Here is a 19,461-nt window from a genome sequence, read left to right as displayed (position 1 = left end):
TACCGGTCTCATCCCGCCCCGGGGCCTTAGTCCACCAGGGACCTGACATTTTACCCTCTGCCCTCATGCGACCCCACCCCTTATCCCAGGTCCCCAGCTTCTCTGAGACCCGGAAGTCAGGAAGTGCTGATGTGCTCATCCCGTCCTATGACCTCAAGGGGCCAACTCTGTTCTGGGGTCCACGTTTTCCTCAGTCCTCCCTCAGGGCCCTCACCTTGACTCCACGCAGGACCTGGGATTCTAGCCATAGCACACCTGAGAGCGGACGCTTATACCTGTTCCGAAGCCTCTCTGAGACCCGGATACATAAGTGAGGACTAGCTGCCAAGTGCTCATTCCGCCCCAGGGCCTCCCAGGGCTGAAGGCAGGGAAGGGTATAAGGGTGAGGGTCTGACAGAGACTGTGGAGCGGGTATAAGGGGCGGGGTCTCAGGCGGGCATAGGAGAGAATCCAGGTCCTGCGTGGAGCCAAGGTGAGAGCCCTAAGGGAGGACTGAGGGGAGCCTGAACCCCAGAACAGAGTTGGCCCTGGGAGGCCATAGGGCGGGATGAACAAGTGTGGCACTTCCAGACATCCGGGTTTTAGAGACGCTGGGGAGGGCGTATAAGGGTCGGGGTGTCTGGTGGGCACGGAAGAGAATCCCATGTCTTGCGTTGAGTCAAGGTGAGTGCCCTGAGAGAGGACTGAGGGGAACCTGGACCCCAGAACAGAGTTGGCCCTGGGAGGCCATAGGGCGGGATGAGCACGTGCAGCACTTCCTGACATCCGGGTCTCAGAGACGCTGGGGAGGGGAGTATGGGGCGGGGTCTCAGAGAGGCTAGGGAGGGGGTATAAAGGTCGGGGTGTCTCGTGGGCACGGAAGAGAATCCCAGGTCCTCCGTGGAGTCAAGGTGAGTGCCCTGAGGGAGGACTGAGGGGAGCCTGGACCCCAGAACAGAGTTGGCCCTGGGAGGCCATAGGGCCGAATGAGCACGTGCACTTCCTGACATCCGGGTCTCAGAGACGCTGGGGAGGGGAGTATGGGGCGGGGTATCAGAGAGGCTGCAGAGGGGGTATAAGGGGCGGGGTGTCTGTTGGGCACGGGAGAGAATCCCAGGTCCTCCGTGGAGTCAAGGTGAGTGCCCTGAGGGAGGACTGAGGGGAGCCTGGACCCCAGAACAGAGTTGGCCCTGGGAGGCCATAGGGCATAATGAGCACGTGCACTTCCTGACATCCGGGTCTCACAGACGCTGGGGAGGGGAGTACGGGGCGGCGTCTCAGAGAGGCTAGGGAGGGGATATAAGGGGCGGGGTCTCAGGCGGGCACAGGAGAGAATCCAGGTCCTGCGTGGAGCCAAGGTGAGAGCCCTAAGGGAGGACTGAGGGGAGCCTGAACCCCAGAACAGAGTTGGCCCTGGGAGGCCATAGGGCGGGATGAGCACGTGCACTTCCTGACATCCGGGTCTCAGAGACGCTGGGGAGGGGAGTATGGGGCGGGGTCTCAGAGAGGCTAGGGAGGGGGTATAAGGGTCGGGGTGTCTGGTGGGCACGGGAGAGAATCCCAGGTCCTCCGTGGAGTCAAGGTGAGGGCCCTGAGGGAGGACTGAGGGGAGCCTGGACCCCAGAACAGAGTTGGCCCTGGGAGGCCATAGGGCGGGATGAGCACATGCACTTCCTGACATCCGGGTCTCAGAGACGCTGGGGAGGGGAGTATGGGGCGGGGTATCAGAGAGGCTGCAGAGGGGGTATAAGGGGCGGGGTGTCTGGTGGGCACGGGAGAGAATCCCAGGTCCTCCGTGGAGTCAAGGTGAGGGCCCTGAGGGAGGACTGAGGGGAGCCTGGACCCCAGAACAGAGTTGGCCCTGGGAGGCCATAGGGCGGGATGAGCACATGCACTTCCTGACATCCGGGTCTCAGAGACGCTGGGGAGGGGAGTATGGGGCGGGGTCTCAGAGAGGCTAGGGAGGGGGTATAAGGGTCGGGGTGTCTGGTGGGCACGGGAGAGAATCCCAGGTCCTCCGTGGAGTCAAGGTGAGTGCCCTGAGGGAGGACTGAGGGGAGCCTGGACCCCAGAACAGAGTTGGCCCTGGGAGGCCATAGGGCGGAATGAGCACGTGCACTTCCTGACATCCGGGTCTCAGAGACGCTGGGGAGGGGAGTATGGGGCGGGGTCTCAGAGAGGCTAGGGAGGGGGTATAAGGGTCGGGGTGTCTGGTGGGCACGGGAGAGAATCCCAGGTCCTCCGTGGAGTCAAGGTGAGGGCCCTGAGGGAGGACTGAGGGGAACCTGGACCCCAGAACACAGTTGGCCCTGGGAGGCCAAAGGGCGGGATGAGCACGTGCAGCAGTTCCTGACATCCGGGTCTCAGAGACGCTGCAGAGGGGGAGCACGGGGCGGGGTCTCAGAGAGGCTAGGGAGCCAGTATAAGGGTCGGGGTGTCTCGTGGGCACGGAAGAGAATCCCACGTCTTGCGTTGAGTCAAGGTGAGCGCCTTGAGGGAGGACTGAGGGGAGCTTGGACCCCAGAACAGAGTTGGCCCTGGGAGGCCATAGGGCGGGATGAGCACGTGCACTTCCTGACATCCGGGTCTCAGAGACGCTGGGGAGGGGAGTATGGGGCGGGGTCTCAGAGAGGCTAGGGAGGGGGAATAAGGGTCGGGGTGTCTGGTGGGCACGGGAGAGAATCCCAGGTCCTCCGTGGAGTCAAGGTGAGGGCCCTGAGGGAGGACTGAGGGGAGCCTGGACCCCAGAACAGAGTTGGCCCTGGGAGGCCATAGGGCTGAATGAGCACGTGCACTTCCTGACATCCGGGTCTCAGAGACGCTGGGGAGGGGAGTATGGGGCGGGGTCTCAGAGAGGCTAGGGAGGGGGTATAAGGGTCGGGGTGTCTGGTGGGCACGGGAGAGAATCCCAGGTCCTCCGTGGAGTCAAGGTGAGGGCCCTGAGGGAGGACTGAGGGGAGCCTGGACCCCAGAACAGAGTTGGCCCTGGGAGGCCATAGGGCATAATGAGCACGTGCAGCACTTCCTGACATCCGGGTCTCAGAGACGCTGGGGAGGGGAGTACGGGGCGGGGTCTCAGAGAGGCTAGGGAGGGGGAATAAGGGTCGGGGTGTCTGGTGGGCACGGGAGAGAATCCCAGGTCCTCCGTGGAGTCAAGGTGAGGGCCCTGAGGGAGGACTGAGGGGAGCCTGGACCCCAGAACAGAGTTGGCCCTGGGAGGCCATAGGGCATAATGAGCACGTGCAGCACTTCCTGACATCCGGGTCTCAGAGACGCTGAGGGGCAGGGTCTCAGAGAGGCTGGGGAGGCAGTATAAGGGTCGGGGTGTCTCGTGGGCACGGGAGAGAATCCCAGGTCCTCCGTGGAGTCAAGGTGAGTGCCCTGAGGGAGGACTGAGGGGAGCCTGGACCCCAGAACAGAGTTGGCCCTGGGAGGCCATAGGGCGGAATGAGCACGTGCACTTCCTGACATCCGGGTCTCAGAGACGCTGGGGAGGGGAGTATGGGGCGGGGTCTCAGAGAGGCTAGGGAGGGGGTATAAGGGTCGGGGTGTCTGGTGGGCACGGGAGAGAATCCCAGGTCCTCCATGGAGTCAAGGTGAGGGCCCTGAGGGAGGACTGAGGGGAGCCTGGACCCCAGAACACAGTTGGCCCTGGGAGGCCAAAGGGCGGGATGAGCACGAGCAGCACTTCCTGACATCCGGGTCTCAGAGACGCTGCAGAGGGGGAGCACGGGGCGGGGTATCAGAGAGGCTAGGGAGGCAGTATAAGGTTCGGGGTGTCTCGTGGGCATGGGAGAGAATCCCAGGTCCTTCGTTGAGACAGGGTGACTGCCCTGAGGGAGGACTGAGGGGAGCCTGGACCCCAGAACAGAGTTGGCCCTGGGAGGCCATAGAGCAGAATGAGCACGTGGAGCACTTCCTGACATCCGGGTCTCAGAGACGCTGGGGAGGGGAGTACGGGGCGGGGTCTCAGAGAGGCTAGGGAGGGGGTATAAGGGTCGGGGTGTCTGGTGGGCACGGGAGAGAATCCCAGGTCCTCCGTGGAGTCAAGGTGAGGGCCCTGAGGGAGGACTGAGGGGAGCCTGGACCCCAGAACAGAGTTGGCCCTGGGAGGCCATAGGGCAGAATGAGCACGTGCACTTCCTGACATCCGGGTCTCAGAGACGCTGCGTAGGGGGAGCACGGGGCGGGGTATCAGAGAGGCTAGGGAGGGGGTATAAGGGGCGGGGTGTCTCGTTGGCACGGGAGAGAATCCCAGGTCCTCCGTGGAGTCAAGGAGACGGGCCTGCGGGAGGACTGAGGGGAGCCTGGACCCCAGAACAGAGTTGGACCTGGGAGGCCATAGGGCAGAATGAGCACGTGCAGCACTTCCTGACATCCGGGTCTCACAGACGCTGGGGAGGGGAGTATGGGGCGGGGTCTCAGAGAGGCTAGGGAGGGGGTATAAGGGTCGGGGTGTCTGGTGGGCACTGCGGAGAATCCCAGGTCCTGTGTGGAGTCAAGGTGAGGTCCCTGAGGGAGTACTGAGGGCAGCCTGCAACCCAGAACAGAGTTGGCCCTGGGAGGCCATAGGGCAGAATGAGCACGTGCAGCACTTCCTGACATCCGGGTCTCAGAGACGCTGGGGAGGGGGAGCACGGGGCGGGGTCTCAGAGAGGCTAGGGAGGGGGTATAAGGGTCGGGGTGTCTGGTGGGCACGGGAGAGAATCCCAGGTCCTCCGTGGAGTCAAGGTGAGTGCCCTGAGGGAGGACTGAGGGGAGCCTGGACCCCAGAACAGAGTTGGCCCTGGGAGGCCATAGGGCAGAATGAGCACGTGCAGCACTTCCTGACATCCGGGTCTCAGAGACGCTGGGGAGGGGAGTATGGGGCGGGGTCTCAGAGAGGCTAGGGAGGGGGTATAAGGGTCGGGGTGTCTGGTGGGCACGGGAGAGAATCTCAGGTCTTATGTAGAGTCAGGGTGAGAGCCCTGAGTGTGGACTGAGGGGAGCCTGGATCCCAGGACCGAGTTGGCCCTTCCAGCCATAGGGCGGGATGAACAGGTGCAGCACTTCCTGACATCCGGGTCTCAGACACCCTGGAGAGGGGGAGCACGGGGCGGGGTATCAGAGAGGCTGCAGAGGGGGTATAAGGGGCGGGGTGTCTGGTGGGCACTGCGGAGAATCCCAGGTCCTGTGTGGAGTCAAGGTGAGGTCCCTGAGGGAGTACTGAGGGCAGCCTGCAACCCAGAACTGAGTTGGCCTTGGGAGGCCGTCACGTGCAGCACTTCCTGACATCCGGGTGTCAGAGAAGCTGGGGACCTGGGATAAGGGGCGGGGTCTCGTGAGGGCAGAGGGTAAAATGTCAGGTCCCTGGTGGACTAAGGTTAGGGCCCTTAGGCAGGACTGAGGGGACCCTGAGGGAGGACAAAAGGGACCCACCATATCACCGCCCTTGCAGGTGGCCGTGGGAGGCCCCGGGGCGGGATGAGAACGGTAGGCCTGTCCTGACGTCCTGACGTCAGGGTCTCGGAGAGACTGGAGACCTGGTATAAGGAGCAGGGACTCACACTGGCAGACGGGACAATCCCAGGTCCTGCCCAGAGTCCAGCCTGCACGCGAGGAAGGAAGGACTGAGGACGTTAGACCCCGACACAGGGAGGGATCCTTTGCCCTTCCGCGGGGGCCTTGGAGGCGCCAGAGCACGGTCAGCAGATGAGATGTTTCCTGACCTCTGGGTCGGGGTCCTCAGGACGTCAGGTGTTTGGTGTGAGGGGTGAGCCTTCAGGTCCAGAGGGTGGACTCCCAGGACCCCGAGGGAGGACTGAGCAGACCCCCAGCCCTGGAACAGGGGCCTCAACAGAAACCTGCCCCTGTGGTCAGCGCTGGGAGGCCAGGCAGGATGTGAGGAGGAGGTGAGGACCCAGCATCTCCCCATCCTAGGACCCTCGGGAGGCCCTGGGCAGGTGTGGCCACCTGTGGGGCCCCCTCACTGCTTTCTGTTCAGATTCGGGGTCCTGTTCTGAGTTTCCCTTCCGGCCTGCAAAGGGGAGGGTCCAGGCCCTTAAGGGGAACAGTGAGCACGACGAGCGAGCCCCGAGGGGACCACCCACCCCAGAACTCAGAACTGGGGGGACCTCACAGAGTCCGGCCCAATCCTCCTACCAGCACCGAGGCCCAGAGCTGTGCCACAGTGTACACAAGAGGTGCGCCCTCCATTCCTCTTACAGGGGCTCCAGGACCCGGGAGGCGAAGGCCCAGGTCTGAGGACCGTGTCCTCAGGGCACAGAGCAGAGGAGGCCCAGGCAGCGCCAGGAGCCAAGGGGAGGTGCGTGCCCTGAGTGTGTACCCAGGGGCTCCCCCTCCCAGAACAGAGGGGACCCCACAACACCCAAGTCACCCCACCGCCCTGTCAGCCCCAGAACCTGGGGCCGTGCTGGCTGCACCCTGAGGAGCCCCCTCACTTCCTTCTTCAGGTTGGCAGGGGACAGGCCACCCGGGAGGAGCGCCCCTGTGAGGCCCGAGGGCAGCCCTTGAGACGAGACCTGTAAGTGGCCTTTGTCAGGGCTGCCCAGGGTGCCTTTCTCCGCCGAGGCCGCTCACACCCCCTCTCTACCCCAGGTACGAGGTCCCCTGCCCACACTCCCGTGGGCGGCCCGACCCCAGTGATCAGGCCCCTGGTCGAGATGAGTGAGCTCCGCCAGCCTGAGGCCGACCTTGAGGCCCCAGTCCCGGCCCAGGGTCCGGTGGAGGCGCCGCTGCTGGGGGCTGCGGGGGAGGAGGCCGCATCCCCCTCGTCCTCCGCCTCCCCTGGCGCCCCCTCCTTCTCCGCCTATGCCGAGCCCTTGTCCCGCGAGGCACTTGTTGCGCTGATGGCTGACCTGGTGGGGTTCCTGCTCGTCAAGTTTCGTACCGGGGAGCCGACCTCCGAGGCGGAGATGCTGAGTACGGTCGTCCGGGAGCATCGGGACCACTTCCCCGTGGTCCTCCGCCTCGTTTGCGAGTGCCTGCAGCTGCTGTTTGGCGTGGACGTGAAGGTGGTGGACCCCCGCCAGCGCACCTACGTCCTGGTCCCCACCCTGGGCCTCACCCGGGATGCAGTGCTGAGCGACTGGCAGCGCACGCCCAAGGCCAGCCTCCCTCTGCTGGTCCTGACCATGGTCACCCTGTTTGGTGACCGCGTCCCTGAGGAGGAGGTGTGGGGAAAGCTAGGCACCCTGGGGTTTTGTGGCGGGAGGGAGCTGCTCACCGAAGTGTGGGTACAGACGGGCTACCTGAAGTACCGGCAGGTGGCCCACAGCGACCCTGCCCGCTACGAGTTCCTGTGGGGTCCCCGGGCCTACGCGGAGGCCAGCGAGTGTCAGGTCCTGCAGCATCTGCTCAGGAGCGATAGCATGGCTCCCAGGTTCTTCCCATCCGTGTCTGCAGGGAGTGTGAGCGATGAGGAAGAGGGAGCCTGAGCCAGTGCAGCAGCCAGTCCCACGTCCAGCAGCTTCTCCCGTGGGGCAGGAAGGGGGGCTGCTCCTTCACTCTGAGTTTGAAGAGGGAGCGGTCAGCCTTCTAAGCAGTGAGAGCCGGGCGAGTTGGGGGAAGCCGGTGTGCAGCATTTTGGGTTCCTGTTGTGTATGTTGACATGGACTTCCATGTCTGTTTTCTTTAGGAATTTTTCAAATGTTGGTTCTTTGAATAGAAGAGTAAACAAGCTTCAGTGTCTAACTTTGTGTATGACGTTAATCCCACAGGTATTTGCACTAATTCAGTTCAAGAACAAGAGTTTTGCTGTTTTGTAAGAGAGGTTGGGAAATCTCCCAGTTCGTTTTGTGACCGTGTACAAGATAACAGGGAATTGGAATCAGAACTGCTCTGGAAATGTGGAAGTCCTTAGCAGTGATATAGATGGGGGAAGAAATAGAAAAATAAAAGCCATTGTTGTTCCAATTCTTGCTTCCCTGTCTTGTCTGTCATTCTGTAAATAAAACGAACTATCTCTGTTGAGTTGGATTTGCACGGGTATTTTAAGAAAGTAGGAGAAGGTTCATCTGCGTCAATAAGCCCCCTGCCCACTGGCTTGTTTATTCCGCAGACCTCCACGGAGCCTCTGCTCTCCGGAAGGGCCTGTGTTAGTAGCGGGAACGCTAGGAAAAGCAGGACACACCCACACCTAGAGTGATGGTCTAGGAGCCACTGTCACATGAGGAAGGTGGTGAGACGTCCCCTAAGTCCCACAGAATAAGACAACATGGGACGAGGCGGTGGGGCTCCAGGAGCGAGCCCTGGAGTGTTAAGTGCCCCGAGCCAGGGCACTTCGGGCCTTTGGGAAGTGGGGGTTCCTTCTGTGGGAGGTGATGGTGATGAAGCTGGGTGGTGGCAGCAGCCAGACATGCAGAGGGTGTGTCTTGGGTTGCAGGGGAAAGTCTGAAATGGGACATTGCTGTGAGATGTCCTTCTGGGTCGTGGATAAAGCCGAGAGAAATCTCGCCCTGGGGCAGGAAGGAAGGGGTGCTGGCTCTTGTTGCATTGCAGTGGGCCACAGTGAAGAGGTAGGTGTTTCATAGCCGCCATCTGCAAGGATTTCCAGAGAAATGAGGGTCTTGCTCTTTGAAGCCCTGCTCGGTATTCCCGGGGCTGGCCCTCCTCTCCCTGCCCTGGGGGAGCCAATTACCAACTGTATGGAAACGACCATTTTAGTCACCTGGAGTTTACTTTGGCCACTTGTGAGCAAGGTCTAGATTTCAGTGGGATGAAATGAATGAAAATAGGGGGTTGGAAAGAAGAGAGGCTGCCGAAGTGGAAAGGAGTGGCCGTGCGACTGGAATCCTGGGAGCTTTGCGTGAGCTGCACCCAGCTGGGGAAATCACCACCCTTCCCTCCATGCCGACAGACACACACACACACATCCAAATTGAATAATATATCCTCCAGGAGTAAAACACACAGAACAGCAATTTTGACTGGTTTTCTATTCCGTTTCCTATGGAGCTGCAAATTCTCTGAGATGTCATGAAAAGAAAGCAATTTCCAGAGGGGAGAAGGACAGAGTCTGGGATCAGAATAATACTAGAAATAAGTCCTAGCCACTAAGAAGCAACGTCCGCCAGTGTCCCCGCGTTCAGGCAGGTGCAGAAATATGGCGGCATCAGAGACCCACAGGTTTGGGCTGTGACCTGGCATCGAAAGGAAGAGGCAACTCCTGGGCCTAATGGGATTGGGAGGTCACTGCAGTGGGAGGTGCAGACGGCGCCGGGGGCTAAAGAGGCAGCCCTCCCTGCTGAGCGCCGTACGACAACGTGAACATTACGTGGGATCCTGGATTTGAAGCACCTGCCATATAGCAGGTGGGCACTTGGAAAAGGTGGAGAATTTCAGGGCCAATGGAACCTGCTCAGACACTCCTGCCGGAAAAGAAGGGGATCTTGTCATCACAAATGGTAAGCACTCCCGGGGGAAAGCAGGGATTCCTAGTGCCTGTTCGTGCAGTGAACTGACTGATGGGGGGCAGTGCTAGCCCAGGGACGGCCGTGGCAGGCAGCGCAGCAGCGGCCGGGACACGCCAAGAGCGCCCCAGGGACATTCAGGGAGACACTTTTCAGGGGGGCAGCAGCGCCCTCCCCAGTAGACTCTGGACGAGCACACACCACCCCGGCACACAGCCAGTCCTGACCAGGGCGGCGCAGGGCACACGGGAGCTGCTGCCCATCAGCGGGAAGCTCTGACGTTCTCTACGTGCGCTGAGCCTGCCCCCTGAGGGGCTGGTGTGAGTTGTCTCAGCCGTGGCCCTGTTTCCCGAGAAGCCCCCATTCCCCAGCCCCAGCTAAAGTCTGCTCTGAGCTCCAGCCTCCTTGGCAAAGGGCTGACCTCCTGCCTGGCTCTCGCCTACCCTCCTCTGTGGCAAATGTCGCCGGCTGCTGCTTTAGGGGCCTTTGTGAGCAAGTGTGGGGGCCCGGGCCTGTGCCTGTCCGTGGTCCCTGAGCTGGGGCTGGGCACAGGGATAGGGCTGGGTTGGTGGCGGGTTGCAGGGTGTGAAGCCAAGTGACATTCACAAGACAGCAGCAGGGTGTAAAGCCACGTGTGAGCAAGCATCCAGGAGGAGGGGCATCCGCAGGGCCCTGAAGGGCACAGACACTCACGCCCCGTGGGGATGCGGAGAGTCCTCCAGCCCGGCGGTCCCCGTGCTTTGAATGCAGGCTTGCCGCCTGCCTGACAGCCAGTGTGCCCGGGGAAGTGAGCCTGCAGGAGAACGTGGGGCCACCACGCCACTGGGACAGAAGGGAGCAGAGTGGGCAGTGGAAGGAGAGAGCAGGGCCCAAGCCTGAGCATAGGAGCCGCCCTCAGAGGGCCGTGCCTCGGACCCCCACGTCCGGGACCCTTCTCCATCCTCACGCCCTCAGTCCTAGACCCTCACCCTCCTCCCTGGCCCTCGTGTCCCTTTCACGAGAGATGGTGACCTGATGGGGCTGGGGAGGCCACGTGGGCAGAATCCAGTGTCAGGCTCTCATGGGCACTAATGCCTGGCTTCCCTGTGTTTTCTCCATTATGTGGCCTGAGGCGTCAGGTAGTAGGACCCCGTGGAGGACAGCTGAATCCCCCTTGACTGTTGGGGAGACAGGTCAGGCCAGTGCGGGGATGGGTCTTTGCACGCATATGATGCTTAGCTTGAATAAGAGTCCTTCTAGTGACAAGCTGATCAAATCATGGAGACTCCCTACGCCTCAATTTCTCCATCTGTAAAATGGGCCTCCTAACAGTACCAGGCAAAAGCATTGGTGTGGGTTTCCCCATGATGTGACCTGCTTGTAAAAAGCCTGGGCCAAATGAAGTGGTCGGTGGCTGTAGCTCTTGTTACTGAGTGTGTAAGAAGGATGCGCCCTCCCCCATGTTGTGAGGATTCCCGACCAGTGCACGTCTTGGGATCCCCGCGTACGTGGATTAGCGCAGTTTTTCTTTTCTCGTGAACATTCGTTGTCAGAATGCTTGGGCTCGCCTTCCTCGTCTTCTCGCTTGTCCCCGTTCAAGATGAGGCGGTTGATCTGAGGTGTCGCCTCCATTGGAACACGGGTGTTTGCAGCTTTAGGTCCCAAGTGCCTCTTTGGCCGCGTGCCATAAGTCCTGGGGCCTTTGGTATGTGTTTTCTTCATTTCAAAGTATTTTCTAGTTTCCCTTGTGATGTCTTGTACGTTCCCTGGGCTATTGTTATGGACTGAACTGCGTCCCCCCAAAATTTGCATGTTGAAGCCCCAATCCCCTAGAACCTCAGAATGTCACTGTGACTGGAGTTAGTGGTTCTTAGGTTGAAATGAGGCCATTAGGATGAGGTCTAATCCAAGATGGCTGGCGCCCTTGAGGGAAGAGCGGATCAGCACACGCAAGGAGAGAAGGCAGGGGCTGGGGGTGCGTGCACAGAGGGTGACCACGTGAGGGGCGGTAAGAGCACGGCCACCTGCAACCAAGGAGACCGGCCGCAGTACAAGCCACCCCTGCTGGACCCTCCCTCTCGGCCTCCTGGTCGGAACCACCGTGAGAATCTGTGTCTGCTGTTTCAGCCCCTCATCCTGTGCTGTGGGATTTGGCATCGTCCCAGACTAATGCGGTTATTTGGGGACGCACGGCTCAATTTCCCTCTCTTTGCAGATTTCCCACATTTCCTTCTGTTATTGAGGTCTAATTTCACTCTATTTTGGCCAGAGGACATACTTTGTATGATTTCAGCCCTTTTGTTTGTATCCCCTTAAGTTTACTGAGGGATGCTGTGTGGCCTGACGCGTGGAGTACCCTGGAGAACGTTCTAGGTACGCTTGACGAGCACGTGTCTACTCTGTTCTTGGGGCTAATAGTCTACACATGTCATGAGACCTAGTCTTTGTACAGTGCTGTTCAAATCTGTGATTCCCTTACTGCGGTGCTGTCTGGTCGCTGTACCCATAATGAAAGCAGGCTGTGTTAGTCTGCTTAGAGCTGCCATAGCAAAGTCCCACAGAGGAGGTGGCTAAAACTACAGAAATGTACTGGGTGCCAGTCCTGGTGGCTAGAAGTCCAACCTCAACTGGCTGGAAAGTGCAGTCTCAGGTGAGGGAAGGCGTCTCTTCCTGGCTCGCAGACAGCTGGTTTTCTCTTGGTCCCTCACTTGGCTGCTTCTCTGAACAGGTTGGGGGGGGGTAGGGAGGGAGGGAGGGAGAGCGAGAGAGAAGGAGGGAGGGAGGGAGGGAAAGGGGGAGAGACAAAGGGAGGGAAGGAGGGAGGGTAGGAGAGAGGTGGAGGGAGGGAGAGAGTGAACGGGAGAGAGAGGGAGGGAGGGAGAGAGAGAAAGAGGGAGGGAGGGAGAGAGAGAGAGCAAGACAGAAAGAGGGAGGGAGGGAGGGAAAGGGGGAGAGACAAAGGGAGGGAAGGAGGGAGGGAGGAGGGAGAGAGGTGGAGGGAGGGAGAGAGTGAAAGGGAGAGAGAGGGAGGGAGGGAGAGAGAGAGAAAGAGGGAGGGAGGGAGAGAAAGGGGCAGAGACAAAGGGAGGAAAGGAGGGAGGGAGGGAGAGAGAGGGATGGACAGGGCCATAGAAGGGGAGGAGGGAGAAAGAGAGAGAGAAAGAGGGAGGGAGGGAGAGAGGGGGAGGGAGGGAGAGAGTGAAAGGGAGAGAGGGAGGGAGGGAGAGAGAGAAAGGGAGGGGGGCGAGGGAGGGAAAGAGAGAGGGGGAGAAAGGTAGGGGGAGAGAGAGAGGGAGGGAGGGTGGGAGGGTGGAAGAGAGGCTGAGGGAGGGAGAGAGGGAGGGAGATCTTCGGTGTCTCTTCCTCTTTTCCAAAGGACACCACTCTGGTCGGACTGGGGTTCCACCCTTGTGACCTCATTTAACCTTACTGACTTCCCCAAGGGCGCTATCTCCAAATACATGCACCTTGGGATTAGCACTGCAACAGGTGGACTTAATGGTTGGGGTGGGAGCTGGGGGATCCATTTGAATCCATCACAGGGGGGACCGAAGTCTCCCACTTCTACTGTAGACCGGTTTCTTCCGTCCCCTCTGTCCATTTTTGCATCGTTCACTTGGGGCGCTGCTGTTGGGCTGCTCAAGAGACCCCCCTGACGTGCACTAGCGGTTGCATTGTGACAGACGGGAGCGGCAGATGGGACCACCCCTCACCCGGGCAGACCCGGGGCTCCTCTGGCTGCTGGTGCTTGGATCATTCCTGGTACCTTGGGTCTACTTCCCCTCCTCCCCCAACCCACCTTTTTTTTTCTTTTCTGTGTTTCTGGCCACCCCACAAGGCTTGGGGGATCTTAGATCCCCGACCAGGGATTGAACCCGGGCCACCGCAGTGAAAGCATAGAGTCCTAACCCCTGGAACTCCAGGCAATTCCCGCTCCCCGCCCCCTCCTTAGCAGTGTTTGGGAGGGGATGTCGCCCTATCGCTGTGACAGCCACAGAGTCCTGGCCAGGTCCCCCGGCCCATCCCCCACACGTGGAGGCAGCAACTGTGAGCTGGGGGTGCGCCCTGGCCTTCAGTGCTCTGTACACACCACTGGGCGCTGACCACAAGGACTCGCGGTATAAGCGCGACACCCCAGCGCCCAGAGGGTGGTGGAGCATGGCACCCTTGAAGTGTTTAGCTCGAAAGGCAAGGAAAAGAGAACCAGGAAAATGTCTCCAGACGCAGGACCCACAGTGAAAAGCAAACCTCAATCCTGCTGTCCAGACACCAGAGAGCACCCCCAAACTGAACACCCGCAGGCCCCTGCCAGGGACCGTCACCTCCACACCTGTGCGTCTCAGGACAGTAAGGGCTCTTTTCAGGCCTCTGACCAGGGGAGGCCTGAGCTCTTCTCATCTGTCAAATCAAGACCCTGCTGGACACGATGCCCCCGCAACTGTGAAGCCGCGGGTGCCAGGGCCTTCCTTGTGCTTGTCCAGACCTTCAAGGGTCTTTCTAGTGGGTGGGCACAGGGCGTCTGAGGGGCTTCTCCAGGTGTCTGCTAGGTGCCCGCACTGGGCCGGGGGTGGGCTGTCACCTGTCATCGTTTCCTGCTGAGGGGACTCAACTGCTCAGCCACGCCCAGGACGGAGGCGCCAAACACGTGTTGGGTGGAACATCGCTCTCATGTCCCCGTGCTCTTTACTGCCCTGCAAGGTTCTGGCCGCGTTACCACCTCCGTGTGTCTGCAGGGTCTGCCTGGTCAGGGTCCTCTGTGGGCCTGCCTGGAGGGGTCGGGTATTCCAGGAAAGAGCGGGAGCCCACGCAGCGATGGCAGAAGTGGCTCAGCGGCCGACGGATCAAGGTCAGGGAGGCGGCAGGCCTGGCGGCCACCTCAGGCATCCAGGGTGCGCAAGAGGCAGCAGCGCGGCCCCCGGGAGCTGCGCGGGGGGGGAAGGCTGAGGACTTGGGGGGGGTGCGGCGGCCAGGCCCGGCACGGGCCAGGGAGGACTCATCTGGGCGGGAGGCCAGGAGCAGCAGAGCCAGGGGACCTCGGCTGGCTGGGCCACCCCTGCCAGGACAGGGACTAGAGGGACCAGAACCTGCGCGTCCTTGTGCTGAGAACGCTTCGGGTCCCCCCATAACAACGTCCCAACACAGCACGTGGCACTGCCAGCTCCGGCCGTCACGCCGGTGCCCAAGTACCACCTTTAAAGGAAGCTCTCCCGACACGCCTGCCGCCGTCCCAGGCGGCCCCGGGGTTGGCACCCGCCCCCCACCCCCGGGCCCAGCGGCTCAGCCCCTGGAGAGGGCTCCTCCCCCGCCGTCCCCCGCCCTCCTTACCTCGCTCAGGACGTGGGCGGGCCGCTCCTTCGTGGACAGGTTGGTCACGCAGAGGGACGTGTGCATGTCCTGGTACACTTTGCTGAATCCATAGCGGTTAAGCTGGCGGATGAAGCTCTCCACACGTTCTGTCTTGAACACCTTGTCTAGGCCGTCCCTGTCCAAAACCTCCTTTTGAAACAGCGGCCTGTTGACGCCTATGCAAGTTCCGTCTTCATTCCACCCAATGGATGCAAAGCGACTGCTGTGGACGATCGTCCACAGCTTCCTGGGAAAGGGGTGGAAGAGCAGGCTGCCTTCCCACACGGCCTCGCAGGCGGTGCGAGGCCTTTTCAACAAAGGCTCTTCCGTCAAATCCTGGAAAGCGGCTTCTCCAGGCAGCAGCCTGAGGTCGGGGTGCCCCGCGGGCACGGGCTGGTCCAGGGCGAGGGACTGGGGGGTGCAGCTCCCTGAGCCGAGGGCCGGAGCCGCTGTGTCGGGAGGAAGAGGCGCCTCGCCGAAGCCGGGCGCCCTGCCCGCGGCGGGGCCCTTCTCGTCCGCAGCCATGCGGAGCGCGACGTGTCCCTCCGCCACGTAAACGGGACAGTGCAGCGCGGCCGGCAGCACCCTGGGCTCACACTCCCGCTCAGCCCCTCACAGAAGTGCTCCGGTTGCTCGGGGGTGACAGCACAGCCCAGCCAGGAAGTGACATCCTAAAGGGCAGGCCCGTCAGCATGTCAGCCTCCTGCTTCACGCCCGTCATCGCAGGGGGCACGAAGACACTCGTGCACGGGTGCAGAGCCACAGGCCGAGCGCTCGTGCAAACCGGCCACGGCCTTCTGGTCCCGGAGCCCCCGGGCCAGGCAGACGTGCACGGACCCACGTGTGACCCACGAGGTCAGAAGTCCTCCTGTGTGTCCCCTGGCCTTCCGGGCCGTGCACAGCACCCATGATTTCAAGCACGAGCATCGCCCGAGACGCGGCCCACGGTCAAGGGCGCTAAAACATTACAATTCACCTATGAACTGGAAGAAAAACCCTCACGATGTCTGGGTCTGCAAAGTGCCTACCTTACCCTCTCCCCGGAGAGGTGTCCCATGGGTGCTGAGCAGGAATCGGACTCTGGACCCCCGCCCTCACCCGCAGCAGCCCTTTCCCTCCATTGCCCACAGCAGAGGCCAGACTCAGATGAAACGTTCAGGGAAATTTATTAAAGAGAAACATTGACTGAAACCATTGAACACAGGGCATAACAACACACAGAGGAACTTCTAACGGCCACCGGAGCTCACGGGTCCCGGCCCCACCCAGGGTCCTCAAAAAGGTGCCTCCGCTACACCCCACCCGCCGGCCCTCCATCTCCCCACAGTCTCCCTTCCTGAGGGCCCCGCGGGTGGCCTCTCGCCAGGAAGATGGGCGCCGGCCATGCCCGCTCCCCCCAGGGCAGACCCTCCATTTCTGGCCCACATGCCCGGGGCCTGGCCCTGCCCTACGGCGGGCACAGGACAGTCCCACAGCAGGGCGCACGCCACCGAGCCGGGGACGTGGAGTCCCGAGGAACAACGGGGTGGCCCAGCAGAACACAAGCCCTGGGGGGCCTCCCGCAGACCTCCTGCAGCCCCGGTCAAGGTCTTCCTTCGAAGGTCGCAGGTGGGCTCCCAGGTCCTGGGGTGGGCGCTGGCTGTGACCTCGTCCATCCCGTCCTTCCCGCCGGCTCCTGGGACTGGGCTCGGGGTCTCCACGCCGCGCAGGGGTTGGGGGAACTGCTCAGAGGATAACACATGCACATTTCCACAACAACAGGCAGCGCTGGGCCTGAATCTATGCCCAGAAAGCACACGTTGAGCTCACGACACTGGCCCACAGAGACCAGAGCCTTGGCTGGCACGTGGCGCACCTCAGGGCTCTGCGGGGGGACGATGGCTAGGGTGTGTGTGTTGGGGGGAGGGGAGCGGGGGCTGGGGGGTTCCTTGACACCTGGGTCCCTCTGGGGCCTACAGGGACACATTTGGGCTTGCCAGTACAGGGAGCAACCTGCCCCAGGGGATGATGAATAGGGGTCCCCTCTCAGGAGGGAGGCCCAGGCACCTGGAGTGGCCCCTAATATGGGGCCAGTAGGCTGCCAGGCCTGGCCTCCCCCTGCCTCCAAGCGTGGGGGCCCTGGGGCCTGCTGAGCCTACTGGCCCGAGGTGGACCCCGGGGGGCTCATCTCTGCAGCCCCGTCCTCATTTCCCGGCTCTTCTGGGATGGGCTTGAGCCCCTCCTCGGGGGTCTCCTCGGCCTCCTGGCCTCCTGCCTGGGCGAGGCCCTCTGGCTCCCAGCCAGGACCTCCTGGGGCCACCGGGGAAGCACTGCCCATCCGGCCAGGCATGGGGACCCCGGGGGCATCTGAGGGTCCTGCCTGACCTAGGCCCGCAGGGGCGGCAGCACTTCCATCTTCCTGAGTGGCCGTGGACGCCTTCCTGGTCTCCCCAGGGCCAGGGGCTGCCCTGGCGGCACCATGGTCTTCAGGGGCTGCCCTGGTGGCACCATGGTCTTCAGGGGCCGCCTCGCCAGCCTGGGCAGTGCCGGCAACTGCCGCACTGGCCTCCTCAAGTGCCGGGTGGTCCTCGGCGCTCCCTTCCTTGGAACGGGCGGCCTGGGCGGTGCTGTCTTCACCGGCCGGGGAGGCCTTGGTGCCATGTGCAGTGGTGCCTGCGGTGATGGCCTCATGGGCCGGGGCGGCCTGGGCGGCTGCTGCCAGGACTCCAACGTCCACACGGGCCTCTTCCTGCCCTGGGAAGTGCTCCCTGCTAGCCGGGTCGGCGTCCCAGGCCTCGGTCTTCTGGATGAGCCGCAGCATCTCCGCAAAGCCGGGAGGCCTCCTCATCAGCCGCCTCCTCCTCAGCGTGTCCCGGAGCGTGTCGTTCAGCCGGGCCCGCATCAGCACCTGCCGGGCACGCGCCTGGTCCGCCATGGCCGGGTGGATGGCCCCCTTCTCCAGGGCCGACTGCAGCAGGCCTTCCAGGCGCATCACGTACGCAGAGAGAGTCTCCTGGGGCCGCTGGGCACAGGTCACGAACTTCAGCCGAGCACTCCCCCGGGGGTCCTTGTTCCCAAACACCTGCACCAGCGCGGCCAGGCAGTCCTGGGCAGCCAGCTCGGGATCTTCCGCCAGGAGGCCGCGCAGGAGGTCCAGCGCGGGGCCGCGCAAGCTCTCCACCAGCCTCCTCCTCCTCTCCCTCTCAGACACGTGGCGCCACAGGTGCAGCGTGTGGCTGGCCTGCTCCAGCCAGCTCTCAGAGGACCCTTCCCCGTGGCCCGGCTCTTCCATCCCAGAGAAGGTTCCCAGCTCCTGGTAGCCCATGCTGTCCAGCACGGGCTGCGAGGCCTGCCTCCACTGCTGGGTCCCGGGCCCTGCCTCACCCATGGCGCCTGCCGCTGTCACAACTGCTTCCTCAGGCGCAGCCATTGCCCCGCCCGTGGGTCCTGCCACACTCAGAAGTCCTGCCACGCCTGCAACATTTCTGTAACCTGCAGCTCCTTCCTCATCTGACTCAGCTCCTGCTTCACCTTCAGCTCCTGCTTGACCCTCAGCTCCTGCTTCACCCTCAGCTCCTTCCTCACCTTCAGCTCCCTCCTCACCTGCAGCTCCCTCCTCACCTGCAGCTCCATCCTCACCTGCAGCTCCATCCTCACCTGCAGCTCCTTCATCACCTGCAGCTCCTTCCTCACCTTCAGCTCCCTCCTCACCTGCAGCTCCCTCCTCACCTGCAGCTCCATCCTCACCTGCAGCTCCATCCTCACCTGCAGCTCCTTCCTCATCTGACTCAGCTCCTGCTTCACCTTCATTTCCTGCTTCACCTGCAGCTCCTTCCTCGCCTGCAGCTCCCTTCTCACCTGCACCTCCCTCCTCACCTGAAGCTCCCTCCTCACCTGAAGCTCCCTCCTCACCTTCAGCTCCCTCCTCACCTGCAGCTCCATCCTCAACTGCAGCTCCATCCTCACCTGCAGCTCCTTCCTCATCTGACTCAGCTCCTGCCTCACCTGCAGCTCCCTCCTCACCTGCAGCTCCTTCCTCACCTGCACCTCCCTCCTCACCTGCACCTCCCTCCTCACCTGCAGCTCCCTCCTCACCTGCAGCTCCCTCCTCACCTGAAGCTCCCTCCTCACCTGAAGCTCCCTCCTCACCTTCAGCTCCCGCCTCACCTTCAGCTCCCTCCTCACCTGCAGCTCCCTCCTCACCTGCAGCTCCCTCACCTGAAGCTCCCGCCTCACCTGAAGCTCCCGCCTCACCTGAAGCTCCCGCCTCACCTGCAGCTCCCTCCTCCCCTTCAGCTCCCTCCTCACCTGTGTCTCCCTCCATACCTGCGACTCCCGCCTCCCCTGCAGCTTCCTCCTCCCCTGCAGTTCCTGAGTGACCTGCAGTTCCTGCCTCACCCGCCCTGCCAACCACTGCTTGTCCCTGGGGCTGCGCAGGGCAACTGGGTCTATCCTGTGAATCAGCATCAGGGGCCTGGGGCAGGCAGACCACAGTCCAGGGCCCTCCCTTGCCTGGTATTTGGCGGGGGAGCAAGCTTCGATTTAAACACTCAGCAAACTCGACCAGGGCAACACTCGACCCCAGCTCCTTTCTGTAGACCTTGCCCAGCACTCGGTACCTGCCCAGGGAACGCAGGGCAGCCTGCACAGCCTCCTGGAATTCCTGGTCTTTGCAGTCATTTGGGATTCCCAGGATGAGCAGAGATCGCTGAGCGTTCACGCCCATCGACCTGCACCAGTCCCGCAATACCGCCAGAGCCATCGCCAT

The 19,461-nt window shown here is 62.0% G+C and overlaps 2 protein-coding genes across 2 annotated transcripts; one reads left to right on the top strand and one right to left on the bottom strand.

Annotated features, from left to right (window-relative positions):
* Positions 1-6,641: 6,641 nt before the first annotated feature.
* On the top strand, positions 6,642-7,415 carry LOC309817654 (melanoma-associated antigen 8-like; the record flags this gene model as incomplete). Its single annotated transcript, XM_082646919.1, has 1 exon — positions 6,642-7,415. The coding sequence occupies one exon, from the start codon at positions 6,642-6,644 to the stop codon at positions 7,413-7,415; it is 774 nt and encodes a 257-aa protein (XP_082503045.1).
* A 9,239-nt stretch (positions 7,416-16,654) lies between these two features.
* LOC309817652 (paraneoplastic antigen Ma6E-like) lies at positions 16,655-19,461 on the bottom strand (the record flags this gene model as incomplete). Its single annotated transcript, XM_082646917.1, has 1 exon — positions 16,655-19,461. One exon carries the CDS (start codon positions 19,459-19,461, stop codon positions 16,849-16,851), a length of 2,613 nt encoding a protein of 870 aa, XP_082503043.1. The 3' UTR covers positions 16,655-16,848.

This window comes from Grampus griseus (genome assembly GCF_964374135.1).
Source record: "Grampus griseus genome assembly, chromosome: X".
NCBI lineage: Eukaryota > Metazoa > Chordata > Mammalia > Artiodactyla > Delphinidae > Grampus > Grampus griseus.
This window is presented reverse-complemented; position numbering and strand designations above follow the sequence as displayed.